General features: G+C 39.6%; 3 protein-coding genes across 4 annotated transcripts in view; all 3 read left to right on the forward strand.

The window, feature by feature from the left end:
* Positions 1-4,061, forward strand: part of PSME4 (proteasome (prosome, macropain) activator subunit 4) — an 84,027-nt gene extending 79,966 nt beyond the window's left edge. For both annotated transcript variants that reach the window (XM_004686198.2, XM_012727519.1), the window contains 4 exons: positions 603-765; positions 1,787-1,920; positions 2,738-2,876; positions 3,345-4,061. In XM_004686198.2, the coding sequence (XP_004686255.1) occupies positions 603-765; positions 1,787-1,920; positions 2,738-2,872 (432 nt within the window). In that variant the 3' untranslated portion in view covers positions 2,873-2,876; positions 3,345-4,061. The remainder of the gene's footprint in view (positions 1-602; positions 766-1,786; positions 1,921-2,737; positions 2,877-3,344) is intronic.
* Positions 4,062-9,032: 4,971 nt separating this feature from the next.
* GPR75 (G protein-coupled receptor 75) lies at positions 9,033-16,974 on the forward strand. Its single transcript, XM_004686204.2, has 2 exons — positions 9,033-9,250; positions 12,921-16,974. Exon 2 carries the CDS (start codon positions 13,017-13,019, stop codon positions 14,637-14,639), a length of 1,623 nt encoding a protein of 540 aa, XP_004686261.1. The 5' UTR covers positions 9,033-9,250; positions 12,921-13,016; the 3' UTR covers positions 14,640-16,974.
* LOC105853159 (ankyrin repeat and SOCS box protein 3) overlaps positions 9,233-21,594 on the forward strand; it is a 102,605-nt gene continuing 90,243 nt past the window's right edge. The window contains exon 1 of the mRNA XM_004686203.2: positions 9,233-9,250. The gene's annotated coding sequence lies outside the window, so the exon portion shown is untranslated. The remainder of the gene's footprint in view (positions 9,251-21,594) is intronic.

The raw sequence follows: 21,594 nt of genomic DNA on the forward strand, positions 1-21,594 counted from the left end.
AAAAATATATATATATAATAAAGGTAAAGCCCATAAAGAGAACTATCACTAAGTAGTAAAATAACTTAGGAAGAAATTTAATTTTGCATTAAAAGTTAAAACATTCACCTTTAGTATTAGTAAAGTGACTTTCATCCATTCTGAGATCACAGTTTCTTTGAAAATTTGAAGAAATCTCTAGTGAGAAACCACAAAGGGACCCTCCCTGGTGGCACAGCAGGTTAAAGCACAGCACTGAGAAGCTAAAGCCACTTCAGCATGAGTTGGATCCTCGCCCTGGAGGTGTTCCACATGCCTCGGCAGATGTCTCTTGACCTGCCCTCAGCAGTGTACGTCCTGGGTCGGCCTGCTGTGCTCCCTGCTCTGTCTCTGGTGAACCCTCTCACCACCCCTAAGCCTCTGGCCTGTACCCCAGCTCTGTATGCATAAATAAAGAAATCTTTGAAAAAAAAAGAAAAGAAAAGAAACCATGAAGGGGAAATCATACAGTGTTAATACAGGTGTCAGGGAAGTTTCCACCCCACATGCATATTTATCCAACTTACCTCCATTGTTCCACTGACTTAGGATCTCAGCTTTAATAGAAATGATTTTCTCTACAGGTTCGAGAAATGGCTGCTACCACCTTAAGCGGTCTGTTACAGTGTAACTTCCTTAACATGGACAGTCCTATGCAGATTCATTTTGAGCAACTTTGCAAAACAAAACTACCGAAGAAAAGAAAGAGAGATCCTGGTTCTGTAGGAGATACCATTCCTTCTGCAGGTAATTTTGCTGCTACAGAACACAGATACCTCTGTAGGAATTAACTACAGTTACTTGCATGTGTGTGCCAATGCGTGTTACGAGGAATAGTTGCCCCCACTTTGTAGACCTTTGTTTATATTGAGAGAGAGCAAGACCAGGAATGAAGAAACCAAAATAAGATAAGTATAAAGCAACCTTGTATATTGCCACATAGCACCTATTTTAAAATAAATGAAGTGTGCAGCTGTTTACCTTAAGTAACTTCATAAAGAGAAATACCCAGAATTAGTTGTTTTGAAGGCCTAAGTGCTATTTTTTTAAGAATGTATAATTTTTTGTAGCTGTACTAAGAGAAGAAAGGCTAGGTTAAAAAAATATCATTATATATTCTAGTTTCTTTGCTTGAGAACTGTATTTATAAATACCAAAGTGTTTTTAGATTTTTGTTATTCCAAATGACGTTGTTTACATTCTGACTACTTCACATTCCCTTTTACTTTACTTCAGTGACCTATTCACTCTTTCACATATATATATAATACACTTTACAAATACACATATCTTTATTAGAAAAACAATGAGAACTTGAAAGCAAGTTAAGATAATCTGTATCACTAAAGAATGGGCACCCTGTAGAATAAATACATACTGCAGTTTTCTGTTTTGAGATTTTTGATTATGCCTCAAAGATGGTAAGTTTAATGAATTGATGCCTTTCTGTGGGGGTCAGGGAAGACCACAGAAAAGTTGCTATAATTTTAACCGGAGATTGTTTTGGGATCAGGGATTACACTTTTGTGTTTGATATGCATTCATCAAAACCATTGTTTTGTTTTAGAAAAATATGTGGCATTTCTGACAATTACACTATCATTAATGCCTCAATGTCATGCTTTTGATAACATGCACATGCAGGTGCTTTTTCAATGCAGAGATTCACTCACTGAAAATAGTATAGTCAGGAAGTGATTTTATTTTACCATAATTAATGCATAGGGCCCTGTAAATATCCAAGTATATATTGCTGTTTTCTTTGCAGAGTTGGTCAAACGCCATGCTGGGGTGCTGGGACTTGGTGCATGTGTTCTTTCTAGTCCTTACGATGTTCCCACCTGGATGCCCCAGCTTCTTATGAATCTTAGTGCACATCTGAATGATCCTCAGCCTATTGAGGTAAAATTATACCTTTTCAGCTTTTTGCATGTATATAATCAGTGACACTATGTAAGAAACCATTTATAATAGCCATATTCTCTGAACCTTCTGGGTTGATAAAAATACTACTATTACCTCTGCCAAGGAGCCATCTACTTATCAATAATTATTAAAATCTTGCAGATGCAGCTTTTGTTTTCCTGCTGCTTGTGTCTACAAGCATCCTTTTCTCCTTTTGTAATAAACCTGTCCTTGTAAAATGTCCAAAAAAATAAAATCTTGAAAAGGCCTTGTTCCATGTGTATTTACCATGTTTTGGTAGCAAAAAATCAGTATAGCTTCTGCTCCTCTTAATCTATTGTAGGTAAAGTATTGTCAGTGTTTTCAGGATAGTCAAATTTTATAATTTTTTTTTACTACCATTTTAAATAGTCAGAATGTGTCAGAACTATACTATTTGACACTAGGAAGTATCTAACTAAAAACAAATGTTAAAAAGGAAATTGTGATGATGATATTTAGTAGTGAACACATATTTCTGAGTTAAACAACTTATAAGTCATTGACTTTGTCCTTTTGACATTAACAGATACAAGTATGTTGAACTGGTTTAATGTACAAATTCCATTAGTTTGTTCTAAAGTACAACTAATTCTAAAGCAGTGAGTTTAGTGGCTTTGCAAAATAAAGTCGACTTTTGCTTTTGTGGCACTTGAAAATGTGTGAGATCTGAGATCTGAAATCTAGGTGGGTTGTTATTTAGCTAAAGATGTCCTATATATATAACCCTGGTTGTACAGAAAATTAAAATGTTCATGTGTTACCTATTCTACAGATGACTGTAAAAAAGACATTATCCAATTTTCGAAGGACACACCATGACAATTGGCAAGAACACAAACAGCAATTCACTGATGACCAGCTGCTTGTGCTCACCGATCTCCTTGTGTCACCATGTTATTATGCATAAAAGGGTAAGTAGGCAAGAGTCTAATGACCTCAGGCAAATGTCACTGATTTCATGACTAAAAAGTAGGTGTTCTTAAGTTTTTTCATTTTGCTGATGTTGTTAGATACTGTTGCTTAAAGATTTTTTTATTTTGCTTTGACTAGTGGACGTTCACAGAGAATTGATGTAACTGCTTTTAGATCTTTATTAATGACTAGGCTTATTAGCCTAGGAATCATTAGATAAAAGAAATCTTACCAGTAGTTATAACTTACCTGAGTTGGCTTTAGGCATTTTGAGATGCCTAAAGATAATTTCATCTCAGTTGTAAGATAATTTTATCTTGATTCTTAAGTATTAATTATCCTGTGTTAAAGAGGGTAAGTTCAGAAGCCTTTCTACTGACATGGGAAAATGAAGAGAATTTCACATACTGGATTTTAAGATTTGGGTGTCCTCTTGTCTAACTGAATTTTTTTCTTCTTTGATACAGGTGAGTAGTCCTCGCTTCAAGATCTTTTTCATCAAAAATTCCAGATCCTCAGGTACCATCTGTGGTGGCTCTCTGCAGGTTTAAAACTCTGCCTTTGTTGAGCTCTCATCATCTTGGTGGTTTCTGTGTTGGTTCCAGCAGTCTGCATTTTACAGTTTCTCAGCTGCCATTTGATTTCCTAACCTTCCAGAAATGTTTTCAGAATATTGATCACTTTTTCTTTGAGGCATCTCGCAAAGCCACAATGTCTCAGACTAGAAATAATTAACCCAGTATGATCATGGCATCCAACACCAAACAGTCTAGGAATGCATTAAGTAATTTACTTGTAATGAAGAATACCCATCTTTAATACAGGTCCTGTCATTTCATTCATCTCAAATTATTTTTAATTCTTTCCAAATGGCTGTTGGGTTTAGATGGTAGTAGGGCCATGGGCCATAAATCTTGAAGTCTTTGAGAGCCTTAGGTCTAGAGAGCCAAGAAGAGAAAAGGAAAAAATGGCAAGTGTCAAAGTTAACCAAGGACCTGATGGATTACTCGACCAAGACACAGAGTTGAGTCTGTATCCATGTGCTTCGCACAGACTGGAGTTTTTGGTGCTGAAAAGAAGGGCAGTTGCTAAAAAACTGGGGGTTTGGTGAATACATTTTTGATTGATTGTTGTGTGTGCATACAATGTGTGATTTTGAAAATAAACAGCAACAACAATAAAAACTCTGGCTGGTTGATTTTTACCTGTATTCTTTACAAATATTGTTTGACCCTCCTTGAAAACTGTTATGGAAGACTGCTGTGTACATGAAAATTCTGTAATTTTTGAACTTTTTTCCTTGTCTTTTTTTTTTTTTTGCCTGCATAATCGTTGAGACTATTAAGTCTTGATATTTAAGTGATTTGTTTAAATGTTACATAGCTGTAAAACACTGTATAAACTGTAGAGATAGCATTAACAAGATTGTACAGATGCAACCTTTTACACAGCACCATTGTATAATTTGTAAAGATTCACATGTAGTTCTTTATTATAGTGATTTTTTGGCTTTGAACCAATTGAATGCCATTTTTTTTTGTGTTTTTAAATTATTTTCTTTATCTTTTCATGTTACAAAAGCTGAGGTGTGGGTTGGTTTTGATTTTTGTTTGTTTTTTAGTTGATTTATCATTAGAATGTCTGAATTTTTATGTAACTTTTTTGTGTGCCGCTCTAAATATGAACACCACATGTTTGCCTAAAACAGGTTTATAGAATGCAAGGTATATTCTAGACTGAAGTAATTCACAAGTTAGTGAATATCATAAAACACATCCTGTACAGTCTTCCTTAAAGGAACATTAAAGTATATTTTTTAGTATCTTGGCTGAATGCCTCCACACAGACCTAAGCACAGCAGAGGTCCTGGTACAGTATTTAGCTGTCAGCATACACAGGCATAATCCCTGTATAGAATAGTGCCAAACTGACTATTTCATTTGTGTAATTAGCTTAAAACCCAATAAATGGATTGTTTTTAACACCTGGCTTTTGTCTTCATTAAGAGGAGAAGACAACTATATAGGTAGCAACTCCTTTTATATTAATATATATGGATTTGTACACTCATGCCTTCTGTCCAAAATCTATTAGATGGGACCTGTCTAGTATTGTTAGCTAGTAGCCATACATGACTACATTTAAAATGAAAATGCAGGGCCTCCCTGGTGACGCAGGGGTTTAAGTCTCACTGCAATCAGATTATCACCAGCCACTGTGGCATGATTTCAATCCCTGGCCAGGAAGCTGACCTGCATGGCACAGCAGATCTCTCCTGTCTTGCCCACTGCTCCCCTCAGCAGTGTATTTCAGTGGATCCACTTGTTCTGCTCCCTACTTTGTCTCTGGTGAATCTTCTTACCTCCTGTACCTCTGGCCTAGACCCCAGTTCTTATACATTTTTAAATAAAATGAAAATGCATTTTCACATCACTCATTAACCACATGTGTCTACTGGCTTAGCTGTTGAATAACATAAATGAGTTCCCAAAAGTACAAAAAGTTGTGTCGGCAGTGGCAGCATACTTAGTTGAACTATTCTCAAATTGATATGCCTAAGCATTACATGAGGGTTTATTAAAATGCAAAGATTGGCCCTCCCTGGTGGCTCATCAGGTTGGGATGCAGCACTACAGGTGGTTGAGTTTGGTCCCCCCCTCCCAGTGGTGACCCACATGTCGTGGCAGACCTCGCCCGCCCAGGTGGTCCCCTGTTCCCCCTCAGTAGTGTACTCGTCGATCTGCCTGTTCTGCTCCCCACTCTGTCTTTGGTGAATCCTTTCACTGCCCCTGTGCCTGTGGCCTGTACCCCAGTTCTGTATGAATAAATAAATAAATCTTTTTTTTAAATATCATTGCTGTATTAAAAAAAATGCAAAGACTACTTATTTCTTCCAGCTCATGGTTGGTGCCTCATCTTGAGACCAAACTTGACTAATGAGGCTTTCTCTAACTAAGCTATGTGACTGTTTTAGCAAGATTCCTTAGAGTTGAGAACTGTACATCCTTTATGTTCCTCAGTCAGAATTTCTCCAACATAGGAGTTAGACATCAACATGTTACTAAATCTAAAACTCCATGATTCATTTGTGCAACCAGAACTGAACTCCTGAAGGCTCCTAAAATCCACTCTTACATCTAAAAATTAGAGTACCTTAATTTGAGTTTCTAACATGTGACCCATGTAATTCTAATGCCAGGATCAAGAGTTGCTTGTTATGTTGGAATCTGTTTATGCTGTGAGTTATTAAGTTTTGTTTTGTTTTGTTTTGGTACAATAATGAATGGGTAGAAAGAGTAAAGGGATGGAAGTCTACATCTGTCTGAAAAATCTTGAATGTATGCTGAATCAAAAGGATGTATGGATGGCAGGAATGGTGCAGAGGAAGGCAATAATCAGCATGCTAACAGGCCAGCCAGTGTTTACAAGTCACTGTCCATTGGGCATGGAAGAGAGTCAAGGTAAAACCTACCCAAATGGGATTTTGAGCTAACCTTTAGGGATGGATATGTAAACACACATTGCTAGTTATTTCAAATTTTGAAGGTGAGATTATGATCTATTGATTTTTTTAAAAAGTAACTAGCTTTTTCCAAATCTCAAAATATTGAACATTGCCAGGTCCTTTATGTTGCAGGCCAATTTTAGTGATTAATAGTGTGGGCAGAAAGAATGAGTGTGGAATTCAGAATTTTGTTTTATTGGTAAAAAGTAACTTTATACATACACTTTGTAGTAGTTATTTTTTGTTGGCCAAAGACCCTTGCTGATAGAATTGAGTGTTCCCATTGTTGACCATCAAAATTGTTTTCATTTCTCTCTACATGTTGAAATACTTAAAAATACGTTCATTAATGAACATTTGTTTCCTTTGTGCTTTTTGTTGTAAATATTTAAGATTCATTCTAAGTAATAAGATTTTTAGCTGAGGAATCTAAACATATTCTCCTTCCAAGTTTTATTGATTTTCCAATTGTTTACATAACTAATTTTGGAAGTACAACTTCATAGATCTCTGTGCATACGCTTCACTTAACCTCTAGCAAAACTCTAGTGCCAGTACCCTATATTATCTGCTTTCCCCTTACCTCTCCTAACAGTAACTGTTAGCCAGTTTATTTTTCACAAAGACTAAAAATTACTTTGTTGTGTTTTGCCATTCTGTTTCTGTGGTTATTTGTATACCACAAGTGAGGCAAGCTAGTAACCATCTTTTTTTTTCTTATTTCACTTAGCATAGTTACCTAAATATCAGTCCACTTTCTCGAAAAAGCACTGTTACATCTTTTGTTTATATAGGTAATTAGTATTCATTATATTTTACAGTCTCTTAACAGTCGTTTATTAATGAGCATTTAGATCAATTTCGTGACTTGGTTGTTGTGAAGAATGGTGGTGTGAAATAGGGATACACAAATCTTAGTGTTTTTCATATTTTGAGGGTAAATACCTAGAAAGTGGCATTTCTGGGTCTATTATTTTTTGTAGAATTTCCATGCTATTTTCCATAGAAGCTGCACCAAATTCCATTCCCTCCAATAATGGCTGAATATTCCTTTTTCTCCACACAACAATATTTTTCCAGTCTTTGATCCTTACAGGAGTGGAGATTCTCATATCTCATTGTGATTTTCATTTGTATTTTCCTTACAGTTAGTGATGGGCAGTTTTATGGCTACCTAAAGGTAATCTGAAAGTTGTCTTTGGACAAGTATTTAGGTATTTGGAGAAGTATTTTTTACTGGATTGTTGGGATTTGTTGTTGAGATCTTTATATATTGGGGGAGGAGGCGTTGTGTAAATACCTCCTTTCAGTTCATAAGTTGCCATTATGTTTTTGTGATGGTATCTTCAGAATCCTTTAAAACTTGTAAATTGGTGGTGTTTACAACCTCTGTATGAATATTCTCCCATAGGTGTGACTGATGTTCACCTGCCCAAACCAATTATAATCTTCACAAATGTCTGGAAGTGAGCTAGTAATTTATGCAGTAACCAGTTCATATGGAAAGGATATAACTTTGAGTAGAGTTTCCACTCTTTAAATACTAATCTGGTAGGTTTTTTTCTACTGGTTATTTCTAGCACCCAAGGCCACCATTACTGACATTAGAATTGCTGTATTGCAAGTGGTTATAAATGTACCAGCCCCCTTGGTTTTCTCTTGGAAGCACAGAGAACTGGCAAAGATAAGTTCTTTGATTAAGTTACTTGGTACTTTACAGTGCCAAACAGTCCTGTTTAAAAAGATAAACTATTAACCAAATTAGGGAGTTCAATAGCAACATTCTGAGGTATGAACTTAAATGGAATTTTCAGGTTATCTGACACCAGAGTGAAGGAAGTAGTATCAGATACTCTCTTTCCAAATAGTACCTCTGAGAAGGCTTGAAATGTAAAATCCTGAGTACAGGTGTAAGTTTAACTTGATGGCTCTGACGCTAAAATTGTTATTTTGGACATGTTCTTTACTCCTTGCTTACTAGTTTTTTAGGATCCCTTTCTTCTTCTGATGTTAGAAGAATGAGAAGACGGTATAGTATTTTGTTTCCTGTTCTTGGACCACCCTGTTACATTCTTACCTGTTTGCACACATTGCTGTCAAGATTTTTCACATTCAACACATTAAATTTAATGTCGGTGATTTGGAGGTTTGGTTATTTTATGTTTAGTATTTCGCAACTCTTCAAGAGTTCCCTCAGTAGAGGTTAGAGAAACGTTATGATCTTTAAAAAATTTTACGTTAAAGTTGGTATATCTAAAAATGTTTCAAAACTTGATTTACAAATGCAGCGCCCCAAAGTTACAAACAACAGTGGTTTCATCAAAAAAGTATTGCTTGCAACCCAGAGATGAGCTAGCTGGTCCTGTTGTGGTGCGCAGGGGGCCCACGGGCCCAACCGCCCCCGTCCCACAGTTCCACCTTTTGAGGTCATAGCCCTCAGATCTATGAATGCCATCGGTGCCCCCCACTGTTCCCTTTTTTTTATAAGTCAGTTTTTCCCATTTCGGGGAGCCCAGACACCAGAACGCCAAAAGGACCGGCCAGAGAAACGGCGCGGCGCTGGGGGCAGAGGGCGGGGCGGCGCGAGGGCCCGTCGCGGGGCCGGGAAAGCTCGTGTGACGCTGGAAGTGCTGGGGCCGGCGGGCCGCCGAGGCCTGGGTGTCCAGCAAGGGGTTGGGGGTGGGGCGGCGCCCTCTGCGTCCCGGTGACTGCGCCTCCGCGCCGGGGCTCGCCGTGGCTCCCGGGATGCGCGGAGGCGGCGGCGATGGCGATGAAGCCTCTAGCCCTGCATTATCCGGGGCGGCGGGCGGAGCGCGGGTCCAGGCTGCGAGATGGAGGAGGAGGGGCGGCGCTGCGGCCACCCGGCAGGTGAGAAGCCGAGGACGCTTAGCGGGGGAAGACCCCCGGGGACGGGAGGCTAGGCCCCGGGAGGCCGGCGGGTTAGCGTGGAGCACAGCTGCGCTAGTCCAGGCCCGACCGCCGCGCACCTGCGCTCCCGGTGCGGCCTGCGGGGAAGCCATCTCGCCCCAGCTCCGAGGCTCTCACGCGCACTGGTCCCACGGTACCCTGCCCCACCGCCAGGCCCTGCGGGGCCCTCCACACCCTATTAACTGCCAATTCTTTAACAGGTTTCCCTGGCCAGGCCTAGGCCCTCCTTCTCAAAGCCTTCCCTATTCCCAGAGCTCCTGCACTTCGCTGCTATGACCCCGGTAGACCCCTTCCCCCCCCATCTCGCACCCCACCATCTCGCACCCCACCCTCCAAATTGGGGGATTGCACTGCCTCCCCCTCTTCCTCTCATCCACCGACCTAGGTCTTTAAGACTCAACACCAGCAGCTGCTCCACCTTCTAGAGAGTTCATTCTGGGAGACAGAGCAGGGGCCCCAAGATCAGATAAATCTATATGTAATAATTCTTAATAACCTTGGGCAAGTCAGCTAACTTCCCTGAGGTTTTCCTGATCAATATAAACACAATGTGAAAAATTACAATACAGACTCTTGCTATCCATAAGGGTTGGACCCTGAAAATGCCAGTCTGAAGGAATTTAAGGTGTTATGAGACCAAAAAAAAAAGGGGGGGTATATAGGGCTCAAATAATCCTAGTCAAGAGTTGATTTATAAAAGTACATATAAAATGTCTTAATATACACTAAAAAGTTAAAGCAGCACACTAGATTTTAGACATCTGATTAAGAACAAAGCGCTGCTGTATAATGAATGTTCTTTACTCCTTGCTTACTAGTTTCTTTAGGATCCCTTCTAATCATAACAAGATGCATATGAAATCATTCATTTTTATTGTGACTAATATGCTTGCTTAAGATCTCTGTCCAAACTTAAAATATTTCCGATTTTATTATTTTACTCACCTTTTTTCCCCAGACCTATAAATAATCCCAATGCAGTTTGCTTGCTGCATTGAAAATAACATTTAATATTTGAGGGTAGCAAATTGGTATTGATCTGGTACTCTCTTTGCAGTCGCTGAGCTTCATGCTTATGCTGTTACACTTTGTTCTACATTGTGCTGTCAGCCTTTGTTCAAGTCCTACAAGTTAGCACTAAGTCCTGGGCTTTTCCTCCACTTCCTTTATCCCAATAGGAGTAATTTATAACTACAGCAGAACCATAGTTTTCAGTATTGCCAAAGAGGTACACAGAAGAGAGACAAAAAGCATCAGAGAGAGAGAGAGAATGAATTCAATTTATGGTTTCCAGGAATTTTCAGTTGGAAAGGAATTATACTACTTACTTCATAGAAAGAATTAAATAAAATTTGATAACTTTCGTAAAGCTGGTATTAAGTACCTGGTATGAAATAGCCACCCAATGAAGAATAGTTAACAGCTTTGAGTTGGAGATCCCTCCCTTGATTTGTTCACTGTTCTGTTTGAGAACATGGTGGTGAAGATAATGGGCTTTAAATAGCAACTAAGTAAGGTCAGATCTGTGCTCTCTAACTCAATTCTCCTCATCAGTAAAATGTATGTATGTTATACAAACTAGGAGTTGCGGTGAAGATTCAGTAAGTTATTAGTGTGAAACACTAAGACAGTACCTGCCACATCATAAACTCTTAATAAAGTTAATATACTATTAATATTGTTCATTAATATTCCTGAGCTAAAATTCTCCATTATTTTTAAATTTGTTGAAATTAAAATGCTTCCTGCCTTTTATGTATTCAAATTGGTTTTTCTCCTTTACTTCTGTTTATATCAGTTAACCCATCCTCCAGTTAACAATTAAAAAAACAAGTAGTTTTTACAACATAGGTATCAATCAACAATCATGTAGAAATAACTATACAAGGGGTTCTCAGGATGAGGAAATTAAAATGTTGGGATTTATATTTTTCTCTCTCACAAAACCTGCATAAGGAAGGTATAGACAAACTGGTGTCACTTCCCAGTGGAGATAGTCATCGTGTTTTCATGATATGTATGGTTTGAACTTGAAAATACAGTGAGATGGTCTTCATGAAGAACACCAGTTAGATGGTTCTCCCTAGGACTGCAATTTGTCTGGTAGTCACTGGCACAACTGTAGCTGTTGAGTGATGAGAGACTTTTGTATTCGGCCATATGTAGCTGCAGCTTGGAGGCCCCAGTTAGCCCTCGCTGACCTGCCCTCTTCCTTTGTGCCCTATGATTCAGCAGAACCTCTGGCCGCTGCCATCTAATTGAGGCTGCTGGCTACATATTCTGAACATCAGCCCTGGATCTCCCCAGTGCCTTTTGTTTTTTCCTAAAACATTGAATCAAAGCAAATGCTTTTTCGTTTTTCGAGAGCTTTGCGCCAGTTTCCAAGGAACAACTTAAATTGTCTCCTTGGAAGCATCTTTGGAAGCAAGGTGGGCACCAGGCCACTTTGTTCCCAAAGTCTCCCCAGTCTTCCATTGAGGCTGAGAATAATAGAAGATTTTGTGTGAGTGTGCTTTAAATTTCACTGCAAAGTTGTTGTTGTTTTTTTTTAATGTTAAGAACAAAACAAAATTGTATTATAGAGGCTGTCGTACTCATCTCTGCAGCCTCAACACCTTGTAAAAGCAGGCATATAGGAGGCACAAGATACTATAAGTTGAGCAAATGAACACATGAATGAGAGGACGCCCCTGCTTCATCATGAGCCTATTCCTCTAGGAATAATGATATCTCACATTTATGGAGCAGTTTATTTTCCAAAGTTGTGCTTTGCCCCTTGTAAATCTCAAATATAATTCTGATCCTCTCCTTTAATTTTCTTCCTCTTAAATTTAGTCCTCCACAAAGTTTCTAACAAAGGAGGATATGGAGATAGTCATGAAATTGCAAGTCGGAAGAGGAAATTATAGATCGTGGAAAATAAGAGATTCATCCAAGGGAAAAAAAATAGGGTTTGTTAGTAATTTGTGGGGCTTATGTAAAGGTCTGCTTGAGCAATCCCCCCTGCTTGTATTTCAGCAATTTGTTCTTCCTTACCTGAGTTAAGACTTACCCTCTTTTCTCCTAGCCTCTCTCCCATTTCCTGCCATTCACCTTTCACCCAGCTAGCTCGCCACAAGACTTCCCTCAGCCTTCCCCAGTCCCCACCCCAACTGATTAGGTTCTCCTTCCCTGTATTACCATGGTACCCTACTATCATTTGATTTTGCTACACTAGGCTGTAGTTAAGGTTGATTCCAACTAGATCGCCTTGGCCAGAAAGGTCATGTTGGATCCATTGTCTGATATGGGGGTGTTTGAAATGTAACATCTCCACACCCCTCAATTAGAACCTCAAGGGGTGAAGCCCAGGATTCTGCTTTTTTAAAATACACTCTCCAGGTGATGCTTATACTAGTTTGAAAATCAGTTTGTCATAAAACTTAAAATGAGCTGGTTGAATGTTTTTGAAGTGTTTGTGTCTTTTCTGTGTTGGACTTTGAGAGGAGAAATGCTTTCTTTGCACTGGGTCAACACTGAAAAACTCTTGTGCTTGTGTAAAAGATCACGTGATCACTATACCGTCTACATTAATTCCTCTCCTTTTCTGGGTATGCATTTTTGTGTGCAGGCTTTTCTGCCATGGGCCTCTTTTGTCCCATATTGCTCATCTGTGAGTTGAAGTCCTGACTCCCTTCCCACAGAAGGAAGTCTTTTCTCTCTGAAGATGAACTCCACGGACCACCTTCAGGATGCGCCCAATGCCACCTTGTTCCATGTGCCTCACTCCCAGGGAGGAAATAGCACTTCTCTCCCGGACGAAATCCAGGAACTCATCCACACAGCCACCTTGACAACCTGTACTTTTCTACTCGCCATCATCTTCTGCCTGGGCTCTTATGGCAACTTCATCGTCTTCTTGTCCTTCTTTGATCCAGCCTTCAGGAAATTCAGAACCAACTTTGACTTCATGATTCTGAATCTGTCCTTCTGTGACCTCTTTATTTGTGGAGTGACGGCCCCCATGTTCACCTTTGTATTATTCTTCAGTTCAGCCAGCAGCATACCAGATGCTTTCTGCTTCACCTTCCATCTCACCAGTTCAGGCTTCATCATCATGTCCCTCAAGACAGTGGCAGTGATCGCCCTGCACCGGCTCCGCATGGTGTTGGGGAAGCAGCCTAATCGCACAGCCTCTCTCCCCTGCACCTTGCTCCTCACTCTGCTTCTCTGGGCCACAAGTTTCACCCTTGCCACCTTGGCCACCTTGAAAACCAGCAAGTCCCACCTCTGCCTTCCTATGTCCAGTCTGATTGCTGGAGAAGGGAAAGCCATTCTGTCTCTCTATGTGGTCGACTTTACCTTTTGTGTTGCTGTGGTCTCTGTCTCTTACATCATGATTGCTCAGACCCTGAGGAAAAATGCTCAAGTCAGAAAGTGCCCCCCAGTAATCACAGTTGATGCTTCCAGACCACAGCCTTTCATGGGGGCCCCTGGGAAAGGGGGCGGAGATCCAGTCCAATGTACCATGCCAGCTCTCTACAGGAACCAGAATTACAACAAACTGCAGCACGTTCAGACGCATGGCTACACCAAGAGTCCCAACCAGCTGCCAACCCCTGTAGCCACCCGGCTACAGCTCGTGTCCGCTGTCAACCTCTCCACAGCCAAGGATTCCAAGGCGGTGGTCACCTGTGTGATCATTGTGCTGTCAGTGCTGGTTTGCTGTCTTCCACTGGGGATCGCCTTGGTTCAGGTGGTCCTGTCCCGTCATGGCAGCTTTATCCTTTACCAGTTCGAACTGTTTGGGTTTACCCTCATATTTTTCAAGTCGGGGTTAAACCCTTTTATATATTCGCGGAACAGTGCAGGGCTGCGAAGAAAAGTGCTCTGGTGTCTCCAATACATCGGCCTAGGTTTTTTCTGTTGCAAACATAAGACTCGACTTCGTGCCATGGGAAAAGGGAACCTGGAAGTCAACAGGAACAAATCCTCCCATCATGAAACAAACTCTGCCTACATGCTGTCGCCCAAGCCCCAGAAGAAATTTGTAGACCAGGCTTGTGGCCCAAGTCATTCCAAGGAAAGTGTGGTAAGTCCCAAAATCTCTGCCGGACACCAGCACTATGGTCAGAGCAGCTCGACCCCCATCAACACGCGGATTGAGCCTTATTACAGCATCTACAACAGCAGCCCTTCCCAGGAAGAGAGTATCCCGCATAACTTACAGCCAGTAAACTCTTTTGGGTTCGCCAACTCATATATTGCCATGCATTATCACACCACTAATGACTTAATGCAAGAATACGACAGCACTTCCATCAAGCAGATTCCAGTTCCCTCTGTTTAGAGTCATGGAGGCCAGAGAATCTTGTGTAAATTGTTTTAGTTTCTGATACTAATTGATTTTTTTTTTATTTTTTACTTTTGTGAGACCAGTGGTAGATCAACACTTAAAAGTTCAGCTAAACAGTTGGCAGCTAATACTTTCTTTTGTCTGAAGTGTTCACATCTGTTGATTTGCTTTGTGGTTTCTTGACATTTTAAGGTTTGATGTAAAAGTTTATGGTTTAGATTTACCTTGACCTATGCTTCAATCTTTTGTACTGAAACTTTCTATAGATACCAGTAATGCTTATGCTGCTGTGTTCGAGAACTAACTGATCATGACATGTGAATCAGGGTCAGGGGGTCTTCAAGTTCTTATGAGATGGATTTTGTACAGAAAGTAAAGATAGGATTTTCACTGAAGTATTACTTTTGTAATGTTGAATTACAAAGTTTCATTCCTTCAAGTATTGAAATGGGGAACAGTTCACTTTTTTTGTAGCATGTTTATTTGAATAAATACTATGCTGTTAAAGCAGAAAATCAGAAATATGTTACCAATAACAATCCTTACCAAAAAGATAGATACTAGGTACTTTCTTTTAATAAGCCAGTAAACCACGAACATGGTATTACGCTATTACTATTTCTTATTATAGAAATTAATTTGTCAGATGAGGAGTTCTTTATTTTAAAAAGATGTTTTTGTTTGCCAAAAATAAGTTATTGTATTTTGGAATGATCTTACCTGCGGGTGCCAGTGAAGAGAGCAAGGTCAGCAGTAAGGGATTAGATGCAGTCTCAGCTGGGGTGTTGTGCTGGGAGAAGCAATGTTGACTGTTGTTTTATGTTAAATGATCTCTACTATTGTTCATGAAGGCATAAGGATGTGCTTGACAGTATTTTGATTTATATTTTCCTTCTGTGTGTCAAGGCTTTGTTAATCTGACAGAGTATCCAAATACTTAACCTAGAAATATTTTTTGTCTTTATTTATTACTATGACAGAAAAAGTCCTAAAGTGATCCATTTGCAACGTCAATGTATTCTTTTTCTCGTATTCTGAAACTGGAAATGGATAGTAAGGAAAACCATTATTTCTATAGCTAAGCCTAATTTTATTATATATTCTGTGGTTCCTAGCATAAGAACTGTAAAGTCATATTTTTATGGCAAAATATTTCTATTATATAGTTAACATTTGAACTTGCTACCACTGGAAGCAACTATAACTACTTGGCGCAAGATGAGCATTTAAAATACAAAATTTATCTTTATAAACTGTTGTATTCTAGAATTCCTAATGCAGATTAGAAGGCAGCTTTTCTCTTTGATGAAAGGCATTCAATTTATAGCACCCTTCCCCTGGCTGTTCCCAAATACAGAGGTCATGAGAGGCAAGGAGAAGACAGAATAGCTGCTCAGCTAGGACCTAGCTAAGCTTCGCCTGACAATTCTTACCTTCCAGTATCAGCCAGTCATTTGTGAGATCTAAGAATAAGGTATGATTTTTTGGTTTGTTTTTAAATTCACCTTGTGGGCACTCTTCCCTTCCTTTTCTCCTTGACTTCCTTTATTTTTGCTATTAAATTTTATAACAGAAAATATCCACTCACTTTTTTTTTGTAACTGAATGCTATTTTTAGAAGTCATTATAATCTACTTCAATCGTGCTTTTATATTTTTAATACAGCATTTCTCATTTATTAGTATTCCCATGAGGTAGGTTAATATATTACCTCTTTTTAACAAAAAATAAAAAATCTAAACTCCTCTCCCATAATCATTTGAAGAATTGTGGCAAATTAGAAATTAGACTTTGTTTAAGTCCAAATCCTAACATTCTAATAAGACACATGACTTTACTATTAACATTAATCAGGAAGCTATTTCATATTTTGTAGGTATGTGTCTATTTTTTGGCCAGGAATTTCAAATGTGATTAAATAAAAATATTTTTAAAAGTAATTTCTACTTGAAAATTAAAAATGACAAATTTCCTGTATGACTCATCTTTGGGAGGTAAAAATTATAGATAAAGAAAACTTGGCATGTGCATCTGAGGTATTCAGTATTTTTATGCTCATTAAGTAATCATTGATTTAACATGCATGAAATACATTATAGGCTAGATTCTTAGCCGGCCTCCAAATCTTTATCTATATCTACAGACATAGATAACTTCTATCTTCATAAGGGCTAAAATGAGAACTAAAAGTAAGGAGAATTCATTGAATATGACTAATTAGCAGGGTACATTAATCAGTTCTCTTGATGCTTTTCTGTGATGCAAAGTATGTGATGTATTTAAATCATTTTATAATTGTTCTGATGTTAACCATTAGGTAAGATTTGTATTTCTGATGCTTTTAATGTTCTTTTAAAATAATGTTTGGAAAATAAAATATTGAAAATCCTAACACTTTTGAACATCAGAATGTAATATGATGACTTTCTGACCATCATTTAAACTCCAGAGAGTAACAGTCATCATTATTTCATGATGGGTAACAATATCTTGAAGCTCAGAGAGACTTCTTTTCCTTAAGAGGTCATTGTCAGACTAACCAAGAATAATTCATTCCAAAGACTGATTATTTACTGAACTAAAATTTTCACCTGTCAGAAAAAGTTCTGAGTAAAAAATTTCAAAAACTTCTTTAAGGTGAGATAAATTTTGAAAATTTTGTAGAATTTTAGAATTTGAAGCTTATTCATCAGAATTTGGGTTTAAAACCAAGAAACAGGGCCCTCCCTGGTGGCGCAGCGGGTTAAAGCACAGCACAAAGAAGCTTAAGCCACTTTCGCATGAGTTCAATCCTGGCCTGCCCCGGAGGAGACCACATGGCGTGGCAGACCTCTCCTGACCCGCCCGATGCTCCCCTCAGCAGTGTACTTCATCAGTCTGCCTGTTCTGCTCCCCACTCGGTCTCTGGTGAATCCTCTCACCCTCCGCATCTCTGGCCTATACCCCAGGTCTGTATGAATAAATAAATAAATGTTTGAAAAAATAAATAAAACCAAGAAGCAGGCCCTCCCTGGTGGTGCAACAGGTTAAAGCACAGCACCATGAAGCTATCTCAGCCACTACAGAACTAGTTCAATCCCTCACCAGAGGGGTGACCACCATGGTGTGGCAGATCTCTCCTGACCCGCCTGCTACTCCTCTGAGCAGTGTATTTCAGTCAATCTGCCTGTTCTGCTTCCGACTGTCTCTGGTGAATCCTCTCACCCCCACACCCTGGCCTTTACCCCAGTTCTGTGCATAAATAAATAAACCTTAAAAAAAAACAACCCAGAAGATGTTAATTTAAGCAAAATGGAATTGAATATAGGAAGTTAAATGTCTGCAAAGCCAGTAGTTCAGGTATCTGTGACAGATCTCCAGGAAGACTCCACAATATACACTACCAGACTGACCAGCCACGAGAGCTAATTCTGTTCCATCCGGATGAATTTTCTCATTTAGTTTAAATTTATGGTGATATGTATTTACTGATATACTAATCTGAAGACAACCTGGCAAATAAGAAACAGCTGGGCATCAGTGTATTTATTTACTGATGCCTTTTCAAGTGTCAATACTGAATTGACAATGGGAGTATTTCTCTGGGTTTAAATTTAGAAACTCATCTGTTTAACTGAGAGAACTATTTTTTTTTCCTCCTGATCTATTTTTTAAAAAATATTTATTTATTTATTTATACATACAAGAGCTGTGGTGTAGATCAGAGGTGTAGGTGGGGGTGGGGGGGAGTGTGAGAAGATTCACCAGAAACAGGGTGGGGAACAGAACAGGAAGATCCACTGAAATGCACTGCTGCTGAGGCAAGCAGCAGACAAGACAGGAGAGGTCTGCTGTGCCATGTGGGACAGCTCCCAACTGGGAATCAAACTCATGAACACGTTGTTCAGTGGCTAGTGATAGCTTGATTACTCTGAGACTTTCACCCCTGAACCATGAGGGAGGCCCTTTCCTCCTGCTTTAGAAATAGTTAACCTCCTCTGATTCATCACCTCCCTAACTACATTCTTCCTATAACTGCTTTTTAGGGTGTGAAAGAGTTTCTCTATTCCCTCCAAAAGGATGCTATCCATATTATCAGTTTGATTGTGGAGCTTTTGATGTTACAAATGTGTGGTAATGACAACAGCCCATGCCATCACATGATGGAAGATACAGCGATTTCAGGAGTCACACTGTAAAAAAAAAAATGCATTTTGGCATTGGTGACATATATATAAGCTGAAGGAAATGCAAAATATGATCACTTGATGAATAATTTAAGAATCCTTCTTTGAAACTAATATTTTAGTTTCCTTGGTTAGCAACTCTTTATGTCCAGAAATGATGTCCTCTTAAAATTCAAGGTGGATATTCTTTTGTAAATAGGAAGCAGGCAGTAATGAAAAGGCAGTGGCAAAGGAAAACAAATACGAGGTTCTTCAGAGAAGGTCACAGCAGCCTTCTTAGACAGGTCAGTTTTAATAAGCGGAAAATGAGCATCTGTAAAACATAAATCACTAAAGATAATCATCCCCCAGGTTTGAAGATCTCTAGTAGAATGACAGAAGCCTCAGTTTCTCCTCCAGATCTGACTCGTGATTTACCCTCATTCTTTTTTTTTTTTTTAAAGATTTATTTATTTATGCATACGAGAACTGGGGTACAGACCAGAGGTGTGGGAGCTGAGACTTCGTCTGAGACAGAGTGGGGGGTAGAACAGGCAGATGTACTGAAACACACTGCTGAGGGCAGCATTGGGAATGTCAGGAGAGGTCTGCTGTGCCATGTGGTTCACTCCCTGGCTGGGGATGGAATTCATGTTGCAGTGGCTGCTGAACACTTCATAGTGCTGTACTTTAACCTGCTACACCACCAGAGAGGGCCCTAACCCTCATTCTTAAATAATTTCCCATAATCTAGCCAGGGCAATTTGTGGAGGTTTCCCTTTCTAGTCCACCCTCTCCATTACAGGTCAGTGGCAATGCACCAAGAGCTATAGTGGGGTCTTTGTCCCCTGGAGACATACCTTTTCTCCCTTGCTCACTAACAGCAGTTTTTTCCCACACTAATGAAAGAGGCCTATGGTCCTTTGTCAGCGACTTGTCCTCTGCTCTCCTATTGGGGTTGAAAGGAGGAAGGCCATGAGTCAGTGAAGACCATCGGCCTGTGGAGTGGTGTAAGGAGAGGCAGATAGTCTAATGGGAAAAGGCACAACTCTGTTAGAGATCTAGGCGAATGCTAGGGGACAGGCCTTGTTTAGACCCACAGGCCAAGCAGCCAAGTGCCACCAATGGGAGAGCTCTGGTTCAGCAACTGACTCGCAATGGTCTGCAATGGTCTGGTTACATAACCCCCAAGAGATGTGAGGCGGGAGAGCCAATGGCACTTTCAGGAATGAAGGAAATGACTGCTTGAAGCCTGATTGGGGTGATTTTTGAGAGGATGGATGGAGAAGAGAAAGGTAGGAAAAATAGCTCCAGACCTCTTCACCCTCACCTAAAGATGGGTCTGTAAATCGAGAAGCAGATACTGGCAGAAATTACAATGATATTCAGTCTTTTGGCTTCCATAACTATTTAAATGCTAATGACACTCAATTTTGTATCTCTTATTTTAACCTGTCCCTGAACTCCATGCTGGTCTATTCAGCCACCCATTCAACATCTCCACTTGAATGTCTAACAGGCAGCTCAAAATTTAAACATGCACAAAACTGAGCATTACTCCTGCTCCCCACCAAACTTGTGCTTCCTCTTGTTTTATCACTTCAGTATATGACACTGCAATTACCCAGTAGCACAGCTCAACTTCGTGCCCTTGACTTTTTTTCTTTCTTTTGTATATCACATCTAATCTATTGATGAATCTTCAATTATCTTGAACATATTCTCTGAATTTACCACCTCTAAGTCCACATTCCCCCATTATGTCTCACTGGAATTATTAAACCAGCTTCATCAACAATTCCCAGACTCCATCCTTTTCTCCTAAATTGTCTTTTCTGTGTGACAGTGATGCTTTTAAGGTTAATCAGATATATTACTCTGCATAAACTCTCCCACTAGCTTCCCCTCCTATTTAGCACAAAATTGGAAGTCCTTGCCATGGTTTGCATGGCCTGAATGATCCTACACCTGCTTTCTCTCTGTCCCCATTTTCCTGCATCTGGACCTACAGCACTGTGCTTGCGCTATCCAGGGTTTAGGGCTTTCTCCCATAACTCAGTTTTCATCCTACTGGATTCAGGTCCCATCTTTCTGACCATTTAATGTTAATTACCTTACTTCTTAAAGGTGCTAGCTTCAAATGAAGTCACTCTGAGGGCTAGAGTGTCAACATATGAATTTGGAAGGGGGTGGGAGGGTGAATGGTGGGCACATTAGTCCATCATTGCTATATATAGTTGTTCACTAGAATAAAGCTCTAATAGAACAAAGACTCTATTTTGTTGAGCACCTTACCCTAGTACCTATCATCCCTGACTAGAGTGAATTTTCAGTACATATGTGTTTAAAAAAATTAATAAAAGAAAAACGCAAAGGATGAAGCCTGGAAGAATGGATTTGGAATGTCAACCCAATCTCTATCTGGCTGGCTTACAATTTTCCCTTTTCTTTCTTTCTTTTTTTGTATCCTTTTTGGTTTTCTCAAGATGATTATCAACAGAACTCTAATGAAAGGGGACTTGGGTCTTACTTAGGAGGTCAACAAAGCCTTGTTTCTGATTGTTCACTCATTTAGGGGTCCAGATCTGAAGCATCCTTTCCAAAACGACCACTTGGCTGCTCAGGAGCTGCTGAGCCACCCACATTCATTCTCCCTGGATTTCCTTCACTTATTCTGCAGCCTGAAGTCATTGAAGTCCACAGTGGACTCTGGAGCAGCCATAAAGGAGTTAAAGGAAAAAAAGGGTAAAAAGGGCAACTGGTACTTGGAGGGAGAGAAGGCAGTATACCAGTTACTTTAAAGT

This window comes from Condylura cristata, unplaced genomic scaffold (assembly GCF_000260355.1).
Source record: "Condylura cristata isolate star-nosed mole 26May11 unplaced genomic scaffold, ConCri1.0 scaffold00020, whole genome shotgun sequence".
NCBI classification, from domain to species: Eukaryota; Metazoa; Chordata; class Mammalia; order Eulipotyphla; family Talpidae; genus Condylura; species Condylura cristata.